Source organism: Girardinichthys multiradiatus, chromosome 20, assembly GCF_021462225.1.
Source record: "Girardinichthys multiradiatus isolate DD_20200921_A chromosome 20, DD_fGirMul_XY1, whole genome shotgun sequence".
In the NCBI taxonomy this organism is placed as follows: Eukaryota; Metazoa; Chordata; class Actinopteri; order Cyprinodontiformes; family Goodeidae; genus Girardinichthys; species Girardinichthys multiradiatus.
In genome coordinates, this window is record NC_061812.1 from 32810337 (window position 1) to 32830108 (window position 19772).

General features: G+C 38.0%; 1 protein-coding gene across 5 annotated transcripts in view; it reads right to left on the reverse strand.

The window, feature by feature from the left end:
• Window positions 1-4266: 4266 nt before the first annotated feature.
• Window positions 4267-19772, reverse strand: part of kif21b (kinesin family member 21B) — an 85518-nt gene continuing 70012 nt past the window's right edge. For 2 of the 5 annotated variants that reach the window (XM_047347369.1, XM_047347370.1), the window contains 3 exons: window positions 15158-15357; window positions 13307-13443; window positions 4267-11056 (listed from right to left, as the gene is read on the reverse strand). In XM_047347369.1, coding sequence (XP_047203325.1) covers window positions 13344-13443; window positions 15158-15357 — 300 coding nt within the window. In that variant the 3' untranslated portion in view covers window positions 4267-11056; window positions 13307-13343. The remainder of the gene's footprint in view (window positions 11057-13306; window positions 13444-15157; window positions 15358-19772) is intronic. The other 3 variants (XM_047347371.1, XM_047347372.1, XR_007035389.1) reach the window with 2 other exon arrangements.

Sequence of the window (19772 nt, forward strand, 5' to 3'; positions counted from 1 at the left end):
TTATTATTTTAGGGCAGTGGGTATCACAAAAAGATATAAAAACTGGACATGGATCTTTAAAATATAATATAATAAAATACAATGAATAAAAAGTGGCTCCAGAATCTCAGAATAATTGAGAAAACAATGCCTCAATTCAATAAAGACTTAACATTGCAAAATGTTCAATCTTTATACTCATCACTAATGCCATTTTTTTGTAATGGGTTATCTCTCATTACATTAATAAATGTATATTTGGTAGCTTTAAATATATACTTTGGAATGTACATTACAGATTAAATAGTGATTCTATAAAAATCTGTTGCTTTGACTAAAAGTCTAAAGCTTGCATACCAACAAAGACACTTGCAAAATACCTTTGCAAGTTTTTTTAACCCCTTGAACTTTTTCACACGTCATCACCTTACAACCACCACACCTCAATGTATTTAAATAGATTAAAGCTCACCTTTCAGCAGGTTAAAGACCCCAAACATACAGCTGAAGCTACGATGGAATAGTTTAGTTCAAAACACATTCAATGGTCAAAAACTGAACAGATAAAATTCTGTATAAGTGCAGAAATTGTTTAGGAAAACTACTGACCTACTATGAACAATGGCCTAAAAAATAATGTAGAAATACTGATGTTAAATGAACAGGAAGAAGGATTGATATGTTTAACAAATGTTGAAGTTACAAGGTGAGCGACATTGTCTGACCGACCCAAATGGATCAGCCTGCAGACACAGAGTTAGTTGAACGTCGTGTAATGACAGATACAGACACATTCAAGTGAATTTTCTAAAGTTTGCTTTTAGGAGAAAACAGACGAAGCACATACAGCTGGGATGTGACTGGCTTTGTGCATGGGTGTTTATTTGTCACAGGCATCTTGTGATGGGTTTTGCCTCCTCTGAGACGTTAATGGCCATCGTACATCACAGTGCTTGCATTTCCCATTGTGGCTGCGACAGGCGCAGCCTGACACAAGTTAATGATCAGAGTGTGCAAAGGAAATGAAGATTTATGAGATTTGAGTGCGTATTTCTGCCCCTGAAGTGGAAAGAAATGCATCAGGATAAAAAATACATCCTGTGTGTTCATGACATGTTTTACTGTGGGTTTGTCTGCTTATCCTGAGTGATAACCATGTAAAGATAGTTTCCTTTGTCAGTGGCTTTCATATTATGTAAAATGCATAGTTAGGCAATTACTAAAAAACTATTTAATCTGGTTATCAACAATAATGTTATCTCTGATTATTATAAAAATGACATTCCATATTTTTTCCTGGTAAAATTTATTGGAACAAAAATTTTATTTCAAAAGCATATGAAAAAAACAGTATAGTGATTTTTTAAAATTTCTTTAAATGATCTTTCAATAACATGTTAAAAACATATTTATGTTATTTACAGTTTAATCTAGATGGTTAATTACTGTGTAAAAAGACATGATTTGTTTTGTCTCTGACAAAACCTTTCCCGCTTTAGGTCAGTTAAGATTATCAGAATGATTATTGTTTACTAAATGGTAGATTTTTAAATACATTAAATTTAGATGTTTATATACATTTCCTTAGTATATGATAAAATTGTCTTTTCAGATGTGTTTGGTATAGTTAGAGGAGGTGAAGCCATCTTTCTCACCCACACCTTTTCAGCTTCTCCAAAAAAAAATTTAATGGGACTAAATCAGGGCTTTGTGATGGCCACTACAAAACATTGACTTTTTTGTCTTGAAGCCACTTTGTCACTAACTTAACCGCTTGCTTGTGGTCATTGCCCAAGTTCCAACGTCTTAATTGTTGTGAGATGTTGCCACAAAATGTTTTTTTTTTCTGTTTCTACATATTTTGTGAAGTGCACCAGTCTCTTCTGCAGAAAGACATCTACACAACATGATGCTGCCTTCCCAGTTGGAGAGGTGTTCTCAGGCTTGCTAGCTTCTCCATTTTTTCCTAAATGTAAATGACAGTAAATATTACCAAAAACGTTTAGTTTACATTTTAGTTTACAGGACATGTCTTCAGAAATTAAGGTTTTTGCCACTGAGTGCATCTGCAAACTGTAATTTGACATTTTATATTGCTTTGGCAGAAATTGTTTCTTTCTCACTGAGTGGTTTTCAGGCTATGTTGGTTACAAGGTTAGGGTTACCATCTTCTTCCTGTATTTTCACAAGGTCTTTTGCTTTTGTTATGGGTTTGATATGAGCATTTCACACTAAAACACATTCATCTCTGGGAAGCCACTCCTTCCTGAAAAATATGATACTTGACATTTCCCATGGTGTTTATGGTTGCATATAACTATTTGACAAATCAACATGGCACCTTCAGGCATCTGAAAATTGTACTCAAGGATGAACCAGACTATTTTCCTCCTCATATCCTGATATTTTTCCACGTCCCACAAGGGGGCAATGTGTTTGAGGAGCGTCTCCAAATAACTAATGTTGTCAATTTGAAATTCTACAAAAACATGACATCATCTAGACTTTCCCAAATTGTCCATTAACCTTAGTGCATGTTAACTTCTGACTTTGAAATAAAAATCTCTCTCATTATTCTGGGATTTATCAAACAAATAATTTTGGTAATCCTATCCATCCTAAAACAGGAGAAATTAGAATTTGTTTAATATTGGACAAAAGTATGCAGTGTGTGTAAATATCTGGTTAAAACAATATGTCTCTCTTCATGATTAAAAATTTTAATAATTTTAATTGTCAATTAAGGTAAAAATCATTTTCCCTAAAGCACTTATGCAAAATGTCTAAGCATAATAAATATACACTGCTAAAAAAAAAGGGAACACTTAAACAACACAATATAACTCCAGGTAAATCAAACTTCTGTGAAATCAAACTGTCCACTTAGGAAGCAACACTGATTGACAATCAGTTTCACTGCTGTTATGCACATGAAATAGACAACAGTGTTTATTGAGTGTCTTTGGCGATTAGCAAGACACTCAATAAAGGAGTGGTTCTGCAGGTGGGGACCACAGACCACTTCTCAGTATCTATGCTTTCTGGCTGATGTTTTGGTCACTTTTGAATGTTGGTGGTTCTTTCACACTCGTGGTAGCATGAGACGGACTCTGCAACCAACACAAGTGGCTCAGGTAGTGCAGCTCATCCAGGATGGCACATCAATGCAAGCTGTGGCAAGGTTTGCTGTGTCTGTCAGCGTAGTGTCCAGAGCCTGGAGGCGCTACCAGGAAACAGGCCAGTACACCAGGAGAGGTGGAGGAGGTCGTAGGAGGGCAACAACCCAGCAGCTGGACCGCTACCTCCACCTTTGTGCTAGAAGGAACAGGAGGAGCACTGGCAGAGCCCTGCAAAATGACCTCCAGCAGGCCACAAATGTACATGTGTCTGCACAAATGGTTAGAAACCGACTCCATGAGGATGGTATGAGGGGCCACGTCCACAAATGGGGGTTGTGCTCACAGCCCAACCGAGTCTGGAGACACCATGGAGAGTGATCTGCTGCCTGCAACATCCTTCAGCATGACCGGTTTGGCAGTGGGTCAGTAATGGTGTGGGGTGGCATTTCTTTGGAGGGCCATCCGTGTGCTCGCCAGAGGTAGCCTGACTGCCATTAGGTACCAAGATGAGATCCTCAGACTCCTTGTGAGACCATACGCTGGTGCGGTTGGCCCTGGGTTCCTACTAATGCAGGACAATGCTAGACCTCATGTGGCTGGAGTGTGTCAGCAGTTCCTGCAAGATGAAGACATTGAAGCTATGGACTGGCCCGCCCGTTCTCCAGACCTGAATCCGATTGAGCACATCTGGGACATCATGTCTCGCTCCATCCACCAACGTCACGTTGCACCACAGACTGTCCAGGAGTTGGTCGATGCTTTAGTCCAGGTCTGGGAGGAGATCATCCACCGTCTCATCAGGAGCATGCCCAGGCGTTGTAGGGAGGTCATACAGGCATGTGGAGGCCACACACAATACTGAGCCTCATTTTGACTTGTTTTAAGGACATTACATCAAAGTTGGATCAGCCTGTAGTGTGTTTTTCCACTTTAATTTTGTGTGTGACTCCAAATCCAGGCCTCCATTGGTTAATAAAATTCATTTCCATTGATGATGTTTGTGTGATTTTGTTGTCAGCACATTCAACTTTGTACAGAACAAAGTATTCAATGAGAATATTTCATTCATTCAGATCTAGGATGTGTTATTTGAGTGTTCCCTTTATTTTTTTGAGCAGTGTATTAAATAGCAAAAGATCAAATATAAAAAATCTCAAAAAAACAGAAGTTGGTTTCAACTCCTATTTATTGGATCCTTCATTAAATATTTTTACATTATTTAGAGTCAAATCATTTTACATGGCTTAGTTACAGGCATATTGTCATAAAAACTATACATACATTTACACTCAAGAGGGACTAGTCTGTGCAACAGAAGGCACATCTGACTTCTGACCCTATATTTCTATCCTAAGTGTCCACATTTCACAGACATTGTCAGATTTTGTGTTAGCGTGCGACACAAACCTGGATGAAATCTACTGAAGCAGCTGCAAGAGAAGATGTGTGTTAAAGTGTGACAGAGTAGCCAAGCAGTCTCTCGATCAAGAGCCCACATGATAGTGTGTAAATGTCATTCCATCCCCTCAGCGGCCCGAGGATAGTTGCAGCCCTTTTCTGCCAGGATGATAAAGCGGGCAGATGTACTGATTGGCTTAAAACAGAACTGAAGGACAATCTACAATCCTTAAAACACATCTAACAGATTCATGGGTTTGGGTGAATGATTGTCATGGTCCTTAATATACTTTCTGTTTTCACAAAGCAGTCAGAATATGTGGCTGAGGCACGAGGCTATTGTTAAAATCTTGCAAAGCTTCGAATTTCTCAACAAAATGTGAACACCGGCTACTCACATGCTTCTTTTTTAATATGAAATATGTCTTGAAGGCTGTATATCCTCAATTCTGAATCTATAAAAATTATATCAATAGCAGGTCTGTTCTATTTATTTCATAGTTGGCAGAAATGTACAAGGCAGCAACTTGTCTATTTTATGTGGAAAATTAATGGAATAGTTGGTTTGTTTTAAGTGAGTTTGTTTGGGGTAGTTGAGCCTTCAGTATATTACCTGAAGTAGACAACAGTTAGAGTAATCTTAGCTCGGAAAATCAGGAAGAAGTTATTATGGGAGATTCAAGCTAACACTATTCATAGCAGGGTCCATTCAAGAACATCTTTCTGTAATATAAACAGTCCTCAAGCACAGGACCTTCAAGTTGTTCAAACAACTGTTATATTTAGGTCAAATTTACTTTTTTTGCTTAAAGGGCTAGTTTGGAATTTTAAAAGTGACGTTATTTGAAGCTATCGATAATATCTCCCTTAACTGTTGTAGAAAGATGTCATCACTCTAAGCTTGTCGTCCTCAGAGTCAGAATCCAGCTGAAGATACTTCCCATTCTAACTGATTTTAGCAATTTCCAACAACTAAAATTGAAAATGTCCATATAACTGGAATACAACGCTACATTAGCAGACACTAACAGCCTACAATTTCACTTCATACCTTTGTTAAGTTTAGTGTTGTTTTGTCAATTTCTGTAATACTTTGTGGAGTTGCAGTTGTTTAGGCTGCCAGGTTTTAAAAACCTTCTATAGCCACTGAAACTCGCCAGTCCACTAGGCCCACAATAAAAGGAGTACGCTTTTGAATTTTGTATCATGGACCTTGCTCAGCTGGAAAAAAACACAAAATAAAACAGCACCATATTTAACAGTCTCTTGTAAAGTTGTGGACAAAACATTGTATCCCACTGATATGAAAATTATTAGAGTTTTTTAAAACAGTTAAAATCAGTTAAAACAGGGCAGTGCAGCTGACTAGCTTGTTAGTCATCCACCACTCAGGATTGATATACTTTTTCTGCAGGCTAATGTAGATTTGACATCTTTCTACTACATGTAAGAGAACTATTAGCAATAATAACTTCACAGAACCTCTGTTAAACATATCTGATTTAACCCCTGGAGGATGTTGCAAACGTAGGGACTACATCTTAACCTTACATCTGTGTTGCTATGGTAACTGAAGCAGCTGAATGTTTCTCCAATATAATTCTATTATTACTCGCAGTTCCCCAGCTTTATCCTCAAACAACACTAACAAACGATTAAAATGTCTTCTTAAGACCCAAATTCGAGACCTAAAAGACTGATTAGCGGTGGGATATTTTATCAGCTCCAGTTCACACAGTTAACATAGAAACACTGACGTTGTTACAATAATGACAATGTAAACAACCTTCTCATGCAAAAGTGTATAAATGACAAATATAGCATTTAAATTTCAACAGTTAGGAATGTTGGTTTTTAATGTTTTAGACAATGGAAATTTACTCTTTAGTGAGCAGCTGCAAGCTTTATTTCCTCATGAGGAGTTCTCACATATTCTCCAAAACTGTGAATACAATTTAACACAACCCTAGTTCAAAACGAGTGAAATATCCCTTCTAGAAATATTCTATTCTGATATATCTGTATTTGTCCAAACCTTTAAACATAGGTCTTCTCCTGTACAATAAATGACTGCTTTGTCAGAGCATGAAGCTTGTTAAGTGTACCAACAGTAAATATTGAAACTGAGACTTATTTTTAGCCTGGGAACATTACGCGTTTAAATGTATAAAAGCACCATGTGTTCAAAACCGCCTACTACCTACTTCTTACGCACTTTACAAATCAACACTTATTGCAGAATAATCTGGGAGTCTTAAACAGTGCAAGGTTCCAGCAAGCATCTCTTCATTGTTTTATTCTGTTTTTAAATATGAATGATTTGCGTGATCTGCCAAGGATACAAATTTACCTGACAGGTAGATAAATGACATGAGGATGTTTCTGTAGGTCCTTCCCATGCTTTTGTTGACCAGCCATTCCAGCACATTGCATTGCAGTATACAGCTAGTGAGGTAAACTGTTCCAATGAATACTGAAGATTTTTTTTTTTCAAATCATTTCTATATGAGGACTTTTATAGCGTCCTTGAGATTTGGAGTTTGCGTTAATCATATTGCCTGAATCAGAGTATTACAATAAGCAAAATCAACATGTATTCCTTATTGTGAAGTAGGCAGTTTCACACAGTTTTAGCTGAATATTAACAGGCAATCAGGGAAATTAATATAAAGTCTCCTGAGCATCTATAAAGTTTTGTTTTATGCCCTGCTATTTCTTTTTTAAGATGTTACTAAAAAGGAAAATTAAAGGCAGGGGCTCCTTTTTTTCCTGAACTATTACATTTCCTAGGAGATAATATTATCATGGACGTCTAAACCTACAGTAGATTTAAACAGATGTGCTTTTTTCACTACAATGTCTGCATTTTTTTCTAAGGTAAGGTAAAAACATGGCTTAATCTACATCTAGAACAAGGAGTGTAAAGTGTTTGCAGAAAAGTTTGTTTTACAAAGTGCATGTAAATCCTAATTTGCAGAGATCAATCTGAGACCAACTGATGTCAAAGTCTGTTAAACTCAAATTCATCCCTACAGTAATTATCAGAAAAATGCTATGGCACAAGTATTTACATATCAAGTAATGAAGTGGTGCTGAACAGGCTGAGGTACGAGCTTGGAGCCATTGGAAAACAATAATACAGGTGCATCTCAATAACTTATAATATTATCAAAAAGTTCATTTATTTTTGTAATATAATTTTTAAAAGTAAAACTCTTAAAATGTTTATTTCTGTGAATTTGGATGAATATGGGCTTTTCTACCATCCTTTCAAAGCAGCAGTTATCCCTGTTGCTTGTGGTCCCCTTTCCACCACAGTTTTTCCTTCTACTCAGTTTCCCATTAATGATACAGCACTCTGTAAGGAGCCAGCTCCTTTAGCAATAATCTTTTAGGGTTTACCTTTCTTACTAAGGCTGTCATTAGCTGTCTGCTGGTAAGTAAGCAGTCTTCTGCATGACGACCATAAAATTTTTGTATCAATCCTTTTTTTAAATTGGCTTTAAAATTAGAATATCATCTAGCTTTCTGAGAAACAGAATTCGGTTTTTCATTTGCTGTGGTTAAAAGGTCATTTTTAATTATGATGGCTGTTCAAAATGTTGTGTACTCAAGCATATTAAAGGAAAGTTGATGGAGGAAAAAAGTGTAGGAGAAATGATAACCATCAAAATTAACAAATAAACATTTCAGCATCTCCCCCTGTGTGTAACAAATTGATATAATACACAAGTTTCACTTTCAATAATATTTAAACCTATCAAGATGCACCATGTGGTCCATTTGCATGCTCAGAGTAAGTCTTATAGTTAGCATGTTGTTTGGAATGCAAGAAAAATAACCATGTCTATCTGAGACTGGCAGCAAATTATCACTTAGACTGGAAACATAACGACAGAAAACCCACCCACTGAACAGCAATGTTTGAAGATATGTAATCTACCAATCAGTATTACTGATATCACATGTCCTTCAGCAAATGTACAAGCGAAGGAATGCAGCCTCTAAAAGCATGGGGAGTCTGGATGGGTTACAATAAAAAAAGAGATAAAACTTGTTTTACAACTACCACTTTGAACCTGGTGAGATGGTGAGCAGGGTCAGTTAGGCTAATTGGCACAGAGAAATACAGTGAAGGGCCCAAAAGACTTGTGGTCAAAGTTTGCAACCCCTTCTGTTGTGGAAGTTTACAGGACAACTACCTTACATATGTCACATAGTATACACATTTCAAAGATGTCATCATGGTAAAGAAAAAAAATATTTCAGTGCACATCTTCTTCAAGGCTTTCAGTTTTGGCCAGTCTGGGAAGGTGCCTTGTAAAACTGGCACAGTACAAAGGTAAGAAGTAAAGGGAGTCAAATGGAAAAGTGAAACACAGAAAATGAGTATTTTACAAACTGACAGTACCAATTCTGTTCCAAATAATAATATTCTCACAAACAAGGCATTTGGTTGGTTGAAAAAGCTAGTTTGCAGCTCACATTATGACTAACGATTGACTGAAATCATCAACATATACCTGAGTTTCTAATCATAGCAAAATATTATTCAAGACAATGCTTTGTTAAAATAATGTTTTACCCCCTAAACAAAACAAAATTTAATAAAATTGCTTTTGGCGGGTTTAAGCAGCTTGGGATTCATGTTGGTCACAAAGCAGCAGCAAGAAATGTAACAGAAAGCTTGTTTATAGGAACTTTTCTCCTATGAATGATGTTTTACGATCCAAGCATCACCAACAATTTATCCACATATCGTTAGACTCTGGGTCTTCTGCAAGGAAAAGTGCACCAAATGAGCAAAACATGATTTCTTTCAGAACAAATATTGCTGAGCTGAACAAAATTATCAGACATAAATTGGGTTTTAATCAAGCAGTAAGACATCTGAGCGGCAGGGCGTTTGAAATGCAGCCCGGCCATTTTTGGAGCATTAAGCAAAAGGTGGGAGATAATGGATATATGCAAAGCCATTTCCAGAATTAGGAGATGTCAGACAAGAAAAAGATAATAAAACAGAGTTTACGGGCATGCTACAGCCCTGAGTCTGTATTTGTCTGTGTTATTATGAAGACTCTAAATCAACACAGTGAAAGATGCCAAGACCCATCAAACAAGATGGATAGCCGAAACATCCGCTCAGACTGTTTATTTATCCGTGGCATGTGCATATGTGCGTGTTGCCCACACGCCTAATCTGCCACATAAACAGATTTGTACATCAGTGCACAGGAAGTTTATTCCTGCTTGAAAGTGTAGCAGCTAAATGGTGGGTGGAAGAAAACTGGGATTAGAAAAGGAGGGAAAGAAAAGAATCCCTCTCAGTGATGACCTACTTTCACACAAGAAATCTTGCCTGAAAAGCAGCTGGAAGAGCTGAGCTTTAATTAAATTGGCTTACGAGAGATGTTTAGAAGCTGGAAACAAGGTGGACTTCCAAGTAAGGATGGTCATTTTGAAACTTAACATTAAATGGAAACGTAGAGGGAAAGAAGTAGGGATCCTCGGATTTGGTGCTTCATTGAAAAAAATGGCAAAAACGGGGCCCCATGCTGCAGATTGATGGCATTACAATCAGACATTTCGGCCACAGTCTCATACCTGTCGCACATCTCTGCAATGAAAGCGATCGTGTCATCAGAAAACTGCACAGCTTTTTCTTACTTTGACCACAGTAAGCATTTTAAATAACAGATGATGAGATTCAGTCAGGTCCTCCTGGACCAGCACTACCTCAGTATCTTTTCTTCAACCTGTCAGTGTGATTGCCAAGGGGGCCACACAGGACACATCCATGCAGGGTTGAAGATTAAATGAATGACCTGAAAACAAAAGTGTTTGCACACAAAGACCCGTAAAAATGTTTCTTCCCACCTCAGGTCAGAGTTCAAAACAAGTGAGGTAGGAAAAACAATAAATTAGACATTATAATAATGAATCTACAAACATGAAACATTTTCAGTCATATTCCTGGCAAAATGGAAGTAGTGGTAGTCTCTGTAATTTTCCAGTGATGTTTGAGTCAAGAACAATCATAGACCACCGATCCACTGCCATGATCATTTCACATGATTATCCGATGTGCTCGGTATTTAAACAGCCACAATGTTTGTGAGACAGTCCCTTATCCTGCAAGTCTAACCGATACATGAGCAGATTCATCTCTCCCTGCCTGAAACCTTGGTGAAAGAACAGAAGGACACTTTCATTTAGTACCAGACTGCAGGTGGTTGTTTTCATGTCAGGTGAGAAATAGCTTTGCTTAGCGGATGCATCACCAGGCTGACAACATTTATCTCCAAGTAGCACACCTGAATGGCACTTTGAAAGTTGGCAGATAAAAAAAAATTGAAAAGGCATATTTCTTTACTTCCGGATCCACCATTTTTTTGCATGATCCACACCTTGTTTGCCTTGGAAACTGTGACTGCGGCATCACATCATGTCGCTGGAAGCGGCTGACGTTGCAGCAAGATGGCTGACAGAGGATCCACAGACACTTTGCTTCTCACCTCTTCCTCCACACCTTTGACAGCCAGATCTTTACCGTCTTGTCGCTGCAGAGGAAGAGAGGGGATGTGATCATGAGCAAAGGAACAAAAACAAGAAGAACACCAAAAATAGAGGAAAAAAACAGAACATCAATCAGGCAGTCCTGAGTTTCAAAACAACTCATAGTGCATCAGACACATCAGAAAGACACGTACTTCAAAGTGCGCTTCACCAATGCACATGCCCAACACACACTCCATTAAAGACGATTCTCCAGAACGTCGGCGACTCTTCACTAAAACAATTACTCAGTTATAACTCTGTATCGTCATGAAAACTAAAACAACATCGATGTTTAATGTTGTTGTTGCACTTTATCACATGTGCCTCCACCTTCTGCTTGTAAATCAAGAAACCAGCGCAGGAAAATTTTCAAGCAGCTTTGGAGAAGTGTGAACGTTATTTGTAACACAACAAACTTGAAATGAGTGCAGCTCCCCCATGGCATTATTTTTATTATTTTCATGGCATTATTAATTGTTCTCTACCTGGGGGTGAACGAAAGCTGTGAACTGAAAAACTTTATGTCCAATCTTTAGCTAATTTGCAAAAAACAGTCATGACACTTGCTCTTATAGGCAGGTTCTTGGTAACTGCTCCAGCATGTCTGGGGGTCAAATCTTAATATTGTATGCCTCTCCTTTCACTTTAAACCAAACGATAAAACTTTAGGTTCATGTTCTAGCCATTGTAACTGATAAATGGTTCTGCCAAGCTGCTTCAGCACTGGTGCAGGTTTGCACGTGCAAGATCTATCAAAATAACAACACAGATGCAGCCTTATATTGACAGTTCTGTCAGCTGTCATATTTAAGCGTAATCTCAATTTTAAAGAGGAACATCAACCTTTAAGTGAACCGAAGCCTTAGGCCACTGTTGAACCGGATTAGTCCAGGGGACTCTGTTCAATTAGGTGAACTGAACAATGAGAAAAAAAAATTACGGGAATACTTTGATCTGCTGGGAGGGGAAGAGGGGGGTATTCAAACTTCCTTTCTTCTTTTTTTGCCTTTAAATTTCCAGCTGTAGAAAATGCCTGACTGACTGACTGACATGCAAATGTAATCCTCTTGATCTATACAAACGTGCTTTGAAGAAAATAGCCATTCAGGTTAAAAATGACCCATCATATTCCCTGTAAACCGGTAGAAAACCTATTAATCTCCTCAAATTTATCACTCTGAACAAGGAATACCTTAAAAAGATTGATTTGACAATTTTTTTAATGATATAACGATATAATGTTTTAAATGCATACGGTATCTTGAGCCTATGAAGCTGTTGCTTTTAGCTATTTTTTATTGTGTTTTATTGTCTGCCTATTTTGTATGGGTACTTGTTTTGTCAGATGTCAGAGACAAATCTCCATCTCATAAAGGTGATAGACAATAAAGCTATCTTATCTAATCTTAAAAAGTCAGGTGTCTTTGGCCCTCCTTGGCCTCCATAAATTCTCCCCATTGCAACATACGGTAGGAAGTGTGACAAAAAACAAATATCAGACGGGGATAATTCTCTCAGAAACACTGATATTTGAAAGTAGAACAGTGCCAAGCAGTGGCCAGATGATACCGTACTCATTTCTATAACTTTACAATTAATAGTAGTAATTAATTAGAATAAATAATTCCGATTTATTTTTTCATTCTAATTGTAGTTGTTATATTTCTTTATTTATTTTAATCAACCATTTTCCTAGTTATCTTAATTATTTATTTTATTTAAATATAAATTTAACTTAAATCTAATTAATTCACTTTTGACACAGATCATGCTGTTCGGTTTTGCCTCTTAGATTGTAAAATACATCTTCTAGAGTGAATTTGAGTAAAAGTAGACCCATCAGTAGTATGAATATGGCCATATATAGATATGATCTTTTGGACAAAGACAAATACGTCACAGTCTTAATACAGCCCGACCCCCCCCAAAATCTCCCCTAAAAACTATGAGTTGTCATTTTCCTAAAATCCAATGGGACATATTGGATCATAACCTTTATTCTCCCTTGTCTTTAATGGGGCAGTGATCTACAAAGGAAAACCACAAAAAGTAAAAAAGGGCCTAAAATCCAAACAGAGAGGGATTTTTAAAGAGACATCAGCAAATCAAATAAGACAAGTGAATCAAATGAAAAAAAGGACAGAAACACAAGAACAAAGAATCAAAGGGCAGATTTTAAGTACAAAGGCAAAGAAAATTCAAAGCTGGGGAAATACAAACAGGAAGAAAAGAATGACCGGTTAAGAGAATACCAGAGGAAAGGAGGGTCGGTGTGCAGAGGACAGGCAATCATGGGAGGCTGGTGGCTCGCCCCTTAATGGCCAGGACTCGACGAGGAAGACATGGGGTCAAGCCTGGCACATAGGTCCACAACTTCACCCTGCAGTCACTGGGGTCCACAAGACGAGGAGGGATCAGAGGAGGAAGAGGAAGGAGGAGGTGAGAGGAAGAAAGCAATGTTTGGCGGTCCAAAACAGGAAATAGTTGTTCGTAGAGAGGATGGTTACAGAGCAAGAAAACAACAAGAGATTATTAATAAGGTTAAAGATGTGATGAAAGAAGACGGCAAGGAGAAGACGCAGACAGTTATACCAGCACCATCTTTGTTTCATGCAGTTATAAAATCAAAGCTATAGTTCAACACTCTCCTAGCAACACTAGGCTGACGTGGAACTGCTTATTAACTCGAAATGATTTAGTGTTCACCAGAAAGATTACCTTTTATGTAAAGGGCAATCTCTTTACCTCTGATCTTACCATTTTATATTGACTAAAATTTGAACTTTGTCATTTGGCATTTGTAACTCCAAACTGCTCATTAAATCATTTTCAGAAGACTTCAGTAACTGACTACCTACAAATCATTTTACATGCATGAACAAACTGGAAACAAAAAAATGCTGGTTGAGGGGCATTTCTAACACACAGTGCCTAGCAAAATTAATCACAGTTTATATTTGCTAGTTTACATTTTGTGACATTACAGCAACAAACTTCAACATTGGTATTTTATGTGATACATTGAAAATGATGCAGGGTTTTAAAAAATTTTCAAATTCTGAAAAGTATAGCATACATTTGTCTTCACCCCTCTTTATTCTGATACCCCTAAATTAAATCCAACCAACTGCCTTTAGCAGTCAGCTAATTAGTCAAAACACCTATTCATTGTGTTCTTTATCCACAGTAGCTGCAGAATTTCACATTTCAGCATTAGTCATGCACTCCAAACAAATAAAGCTTTTATGCCTACATGCAAAACGCTTTTTATTGCAGCACAGTCATTACACTGCAAGAAAACATGGTGGTGGCAGGATCATGCTGTTGGGATGCCTTTCTTCATCAGGGACAGGAAAGCTCTTGTGAGTTGATGAGAAGACTGAAGGAGCTAAATATAAGACAATTTCATGACAAAAAACTGTAAACTGGGACAGAAGTTCACCTTTCCATCAGGAAAATGACCCTAAAACATACAGCCAGAGCTCCGAAGGAATGGCTGAGATCGAAGCATATTCGTGAGTTAAATTGACCCAGTCAAAGTTCTGACTAAAATCCAATACAGAATACATGGCAATATTTGAAAATTGATGATCATAAATGCTTTCGATAAAAACATGCCTCAAAAGATTTAGAAGCAGTTTTGACTAAGGGGGGACGAATACAAATACATGCCACACTGTTTAGGTTTTTTTATTTTTGTGAAAAACCTTTGGAAACCCCAGATCATTTATCTTCTACTTCTCAAGTCATAGAATTACAATATAAAGCATGGTCGTGTGTTAGAATGGCCCAGTCAAAATCCAGAACTGATTTGCAAAGAAGAATGGGCAAACCTTTAGAGAATTAAATTGAGGTTTTGAAAACCATCTATCGTTTTTCTTCCATTTCATCATTATACACTACTTTGTGTTGGTCTGTAACATAAAACCCCAATAAAATAAATTTCTATTAGTAAAGAAAGTTTGAGGTTTGTGGTTGTAATGTGGCAAATTGTGAAAAAAATCATTGGGTGTGAATATATTTGCAAGAAACTATACAGAACTGTAATGGCACATAATTCAATTTTTGATTAACAATTTTTGTATACATTTCCTTAAACATACCTGGATGCTGTAAATATCTGTCTGGAGTTGGTGCATATAGCATTAATGGGGCTTTCGTGACCTCTGACTTCTCCTATGGGTGTGAAGTTGTCCACATTCCACACCTTGAGCATGCCGCCCCGACAGCCGCTCAGCAGCATGGGCCGGCCGGGTACATAGGCCAAAGCGCAGACCCAGTCCTTGTGGGCATTTGGGATTTGCTGTGAAGTCAGAGCAGACCTGCGTTAGGAGTTGAATAAAAGATCCGACATTCATTTTCATCCATAAAAAAATAATCATGCTGGATGTGCATGACATTTGGGTTGCTGCATTCATTAAATAGCAGCAGGTAAACATACATGTTCAATGTCTCATTAATAGTGAAAAAAATTATACATCATGAGAAAAACAACATATTTCTTGAATTAAAAGTGCACCTCATCGTTGCTAGGCAACATAAAAGTACAAGTTTTTAGAGACTGTTTTTAGACTGTGCCATAGCTATTCTTAGACTGTGTGTCTATTCGCTGTGTGTTTTGCAATGGCTTCAAACAGAATTCATAAGCCAGGAATGATCTGCTCACATTATCATGAAGGTCTGTTCTGCAGGATCGGGATGATAAAGGTGAGAAAGGTTATTTTCAGGGTGAGGCACAAGCGATTTCGGTTTTCAACTAGCAAAACAGTTTTATGGTGGTTCAAGTTAAATCTTTGCCCTAAAATTAACTCCTGTGCTATTTATTTGCAGAAGATTCCCTAAGCCATGTTTTCCTTCTGAGAAAAAGTGCCACATAAACATCAAACAAACTGCTCTCATTGGCTGTAGTGTTTTTTAACACATTTTTGGAGTGATGCTTTAGGAACAGAAAACCCCAGGACTGGGATAAATCATTGCAGAGATGAGATGTCGAACAAAATCAGTTCACTCGATATTTTCTAAAACACAGGGCAAAAACAGGGAGAGCCATTAGAATTTTATGCAGAGGTTTAATAAACTTTTATGACTCCTACAGTTTGAGTTTTAATGTTGTTCTATAATTGCATTCATCTTAGCCACCAGGGCTACACATTAAGGTAGCTTGGAGCAGAGGAACACACACTCAGGAAGACAGTTTTTCTAAATGAATCCCATTTTTCGCCTGGCATTTGTCACTGCCAGCATTTCAGACATGTTTTAATCTTTTAATAAAAATATACCTACAAGGTTTTTCAGAATCTGTTACAGTTTAGGCTTGTGCAATAGATAGAATTCATTTTCCTCGTTACTTTGCATACACTATACGGCTGGAAAGAAATGTCCTGTATCACTTTAAAAAGTAAAAGTGTAAAAAATACTATAAAGGTAAGGTAAGGTTATTTATATAGCTCTTTTCAGCAATGAGACACTCAAAGCGCTGTACATACAATTACAATACAATCACAAAACAAATGAACACAGATACAGAAAAAAAGGTAAGGTAAGGTAAAAAGCAAATGAACACAGATACAGAAAAAAAAGGTAAGGTAAGGTAAAAAGCAAATGAACACATACAGAAAAAAAAGGTAAGGTAAGGTAAGGTAAGGTAAGGTAAGGTAAGGTTATTTATATAGCTCTTTTCAGCAATGAGACACTCAAAGCGCTGTACATACAATTACAATACAATCACAAAGCAAATGAACACAGATACAGACACAGAAAAACAAATCAAATGATAAAATCAAACAACAGAGGTCATTTAAAAAAGTAAAATAAAATAAAATAAAATAAAGAGAATAGAATGATGGACAAAAAATGAAAGGAAAATTGGGGTGAAAACGCAACTAATCATGCCTAGATGGCACAGTCATAGGCCACTCTAAACAAATAAGTTTTTAATCTTGATTTAATGCAACTTAGGGTTTCGGCGCTTTTACAGTTTTCTGGGAGTTTATTCCAGATTAGTGGAGCATAAGAACTAAAAGTTGCTTCTCCATGTTTGGTTCTGTTTCTGGGTATGGTGAGTAGATTTGAGCTAGAAGACCTGAGAGGTCTGGGTGGTTGATACACTGACAACAAGTCTGTAATGTATTTTGGTGCTATTTTGGTGATTTATAGACTAACAGAAGTATTTTAAAGTCTATTCTCTGAGCTACATGGAGCCAGTGTAGGGACTTTAGAACCGGGGTAATGTGCTCCACTTTCTTAGTTCTAGTGAGGATGCGGGCAGCAGTGTTCTGGATCAACTGCAGCTGTCTGATCAACTTTTTAGGCAGACCTGTGAAGACACCGTTGCAGTAATCAATTCTACTAAAGATGAACGCATGAATTAGTTTTTCAAGGTCCTGCTGAGACATTAGTCCTTTAATCCTGGAGATGTTCTTTAGGTGATAGAAGGCCGACCTTGTTACTACCTTTATGTGCCTCTGAAGGTTCAGGTCTGAGTCCATCACTACACCCAGGTTTCGAGCCTGACTGGTAGTTTCTAGCTGTATTAACTGAAGCTGTGTGCTAACTTTTAAATACTCTTCTTTTGGTCCAAAGATTATTACTTCAATTTTGTTTTGATTCAGCTGAAGAAAATTGAGGACCATCCATGCATTGATTTCTTCTATGTATTTATCCAGCGCTTGAATGGGTTCATGGTCACCTGGTGACATCGTAACGAATAGCTGTGTGTCGTCTGCATAGTTATGATAACTTACGTTGTTGTTTATTAAAATCTGAGTTAGGGAGAGCATGTAGATATTGAATAGGAGGGGCCCTAAGATGGACCCTTGGGGAACGCCACATGTGATTTTTGTGGTCTCTGATGTAAAATTACCTACTGACACAAAAAAAGTCCCTGTCCTTCAAGTAGGATTTAAACCAGTTGAGTGCAGTACCAGAAAGGCCGACCCAGTTTTCCAGGCGCTCTAATAAAATGGAGTGATCAACAGTGTCGAATGCTGCACTAAGGTCCAATAATACCAGCACTGTGGTTCTTCCACAGTCTGCATTTACAGGTCCTTCTCAAAATATTAGCATATTGTGATAAAGTTCATTATTTTCCATAATGTCATGATGAAAATTTAACATTCATATATTTTAGATTCATTGCACACTAACTGAAATATTTCAGGTCTTTTATTGTCTTAATACGGATGATTTTGGCATACAGCTCATGAAAACCCAAAATTCCTATCTCACAAAATTAGCATATCATTAAAAGGGTCTCTAAACGAGCTATGAACCTAATCATCTGAATCAACGAGTTAACTCTAAACACCTGCAAAAGATTCCTGGGGCCTTTAAAATTCCCAGCCTGGTTCATCACTCAAAACCCCAATCATGGGTAAGACTGCCGACCTGACTGCTGTCCAGAAGGCCACTATTGACACCCTCAAGCAAAAGGGTAAGACACAGAAATAAATTTCTGAACGAATAGGCTGTTCCCAGAGTGCTGTATCAAGGCACCTCAGTGGGAAGTCTGTGGGAAGGAAAAAGTGTGGCAGAAAACGCTGCACAACGAGAAGAGGTGACCGGACCCTGAGGAAGATTGTGGAGAAGGGCCGATTCCAGACCTTGGGGGACCTGCGGAAGCAGTGGACTGAGTCTGGAGTAGAAACATCCAGAGCCACCGTGCACAGGCGTGTGCAGGAAATGGGCTACAGGTGCCGCATTCCCCAGGTCAAGCCACTTTTGAACCAGAAACAGCAGCAGAAGCGCCTGACCTGGGCTACAGAGAAGCAGCACTGGACTGTTGCTCAGTGGTCCAAAGTACTTTTTTCGGATGAAAGCAAATTCTGCATGTCATTCGGAAATCAAGGTGCCAAAGTCTGGAGGAAGACTGGGGAGAAGGAAATGCCAAAATGCCAGAAGTCCAGTGTCAAGTACCCACAGTCAGTGATGGTCTGGGGTGCCGTGTAAGCTGCTGGTGTTGGTCCACTGTGTTTTATCAAGGGCAGGGTCAATGCAGCTAGCTATCAGGAGATTTTGGAGCACTTCATGCTTCCATCTGCTGAAAAGCTTTATGGAGATGAAGATTTTATTTTTCAGCACGACTTGGCACCTGCTCACAGTGCCAAAACCACTGGTAAATGGTTTACTGACCATGGTATCACTGTGCTCAATTGGCCTGCCAACTCTCCTGACCTGAACCCCATAGAGAATCTGTGGGATGTTGTGAAGAGAACGTTGAGAGACTCAAGACCCAACACTCTGGATGAGCTAAAGGCCGCTATCGAAGCATCCTGGGCCTCCATAAGACCTCAGCAGTGCCACAGGCTGATTGCCTCCATGCCACGCCGCATTGAAGCAGTCATTTCTGCAAAAGGATTCCCGACCAAGTATTGAGTGCATAACTGTACATGATTATTTGAAGGTTGACGTTTTTTGTATTAAAAACACTTTTCTTTTATTGGTCGGATGAAATATGCTAATTTTGTGAGATAGGAATTTTGGGTTTTCATGAGCTGTATGCCAAAATCATCCGTATTAAGACAATGAAAGACCTGAAATATTTCAGTTAGTGTGCAATGAATCTAAAATATATGAATGTTAAATTTTCATCATAACATTATGGAAAATAATGAACTTTATCACAATATGCTAATATTTTGAGAAGGACCTGTATATGGATGTCATTGAACACCTTGACAAGAGCAGTCTCTGTACTGTGGTGAACAGGAAGCCTGACTG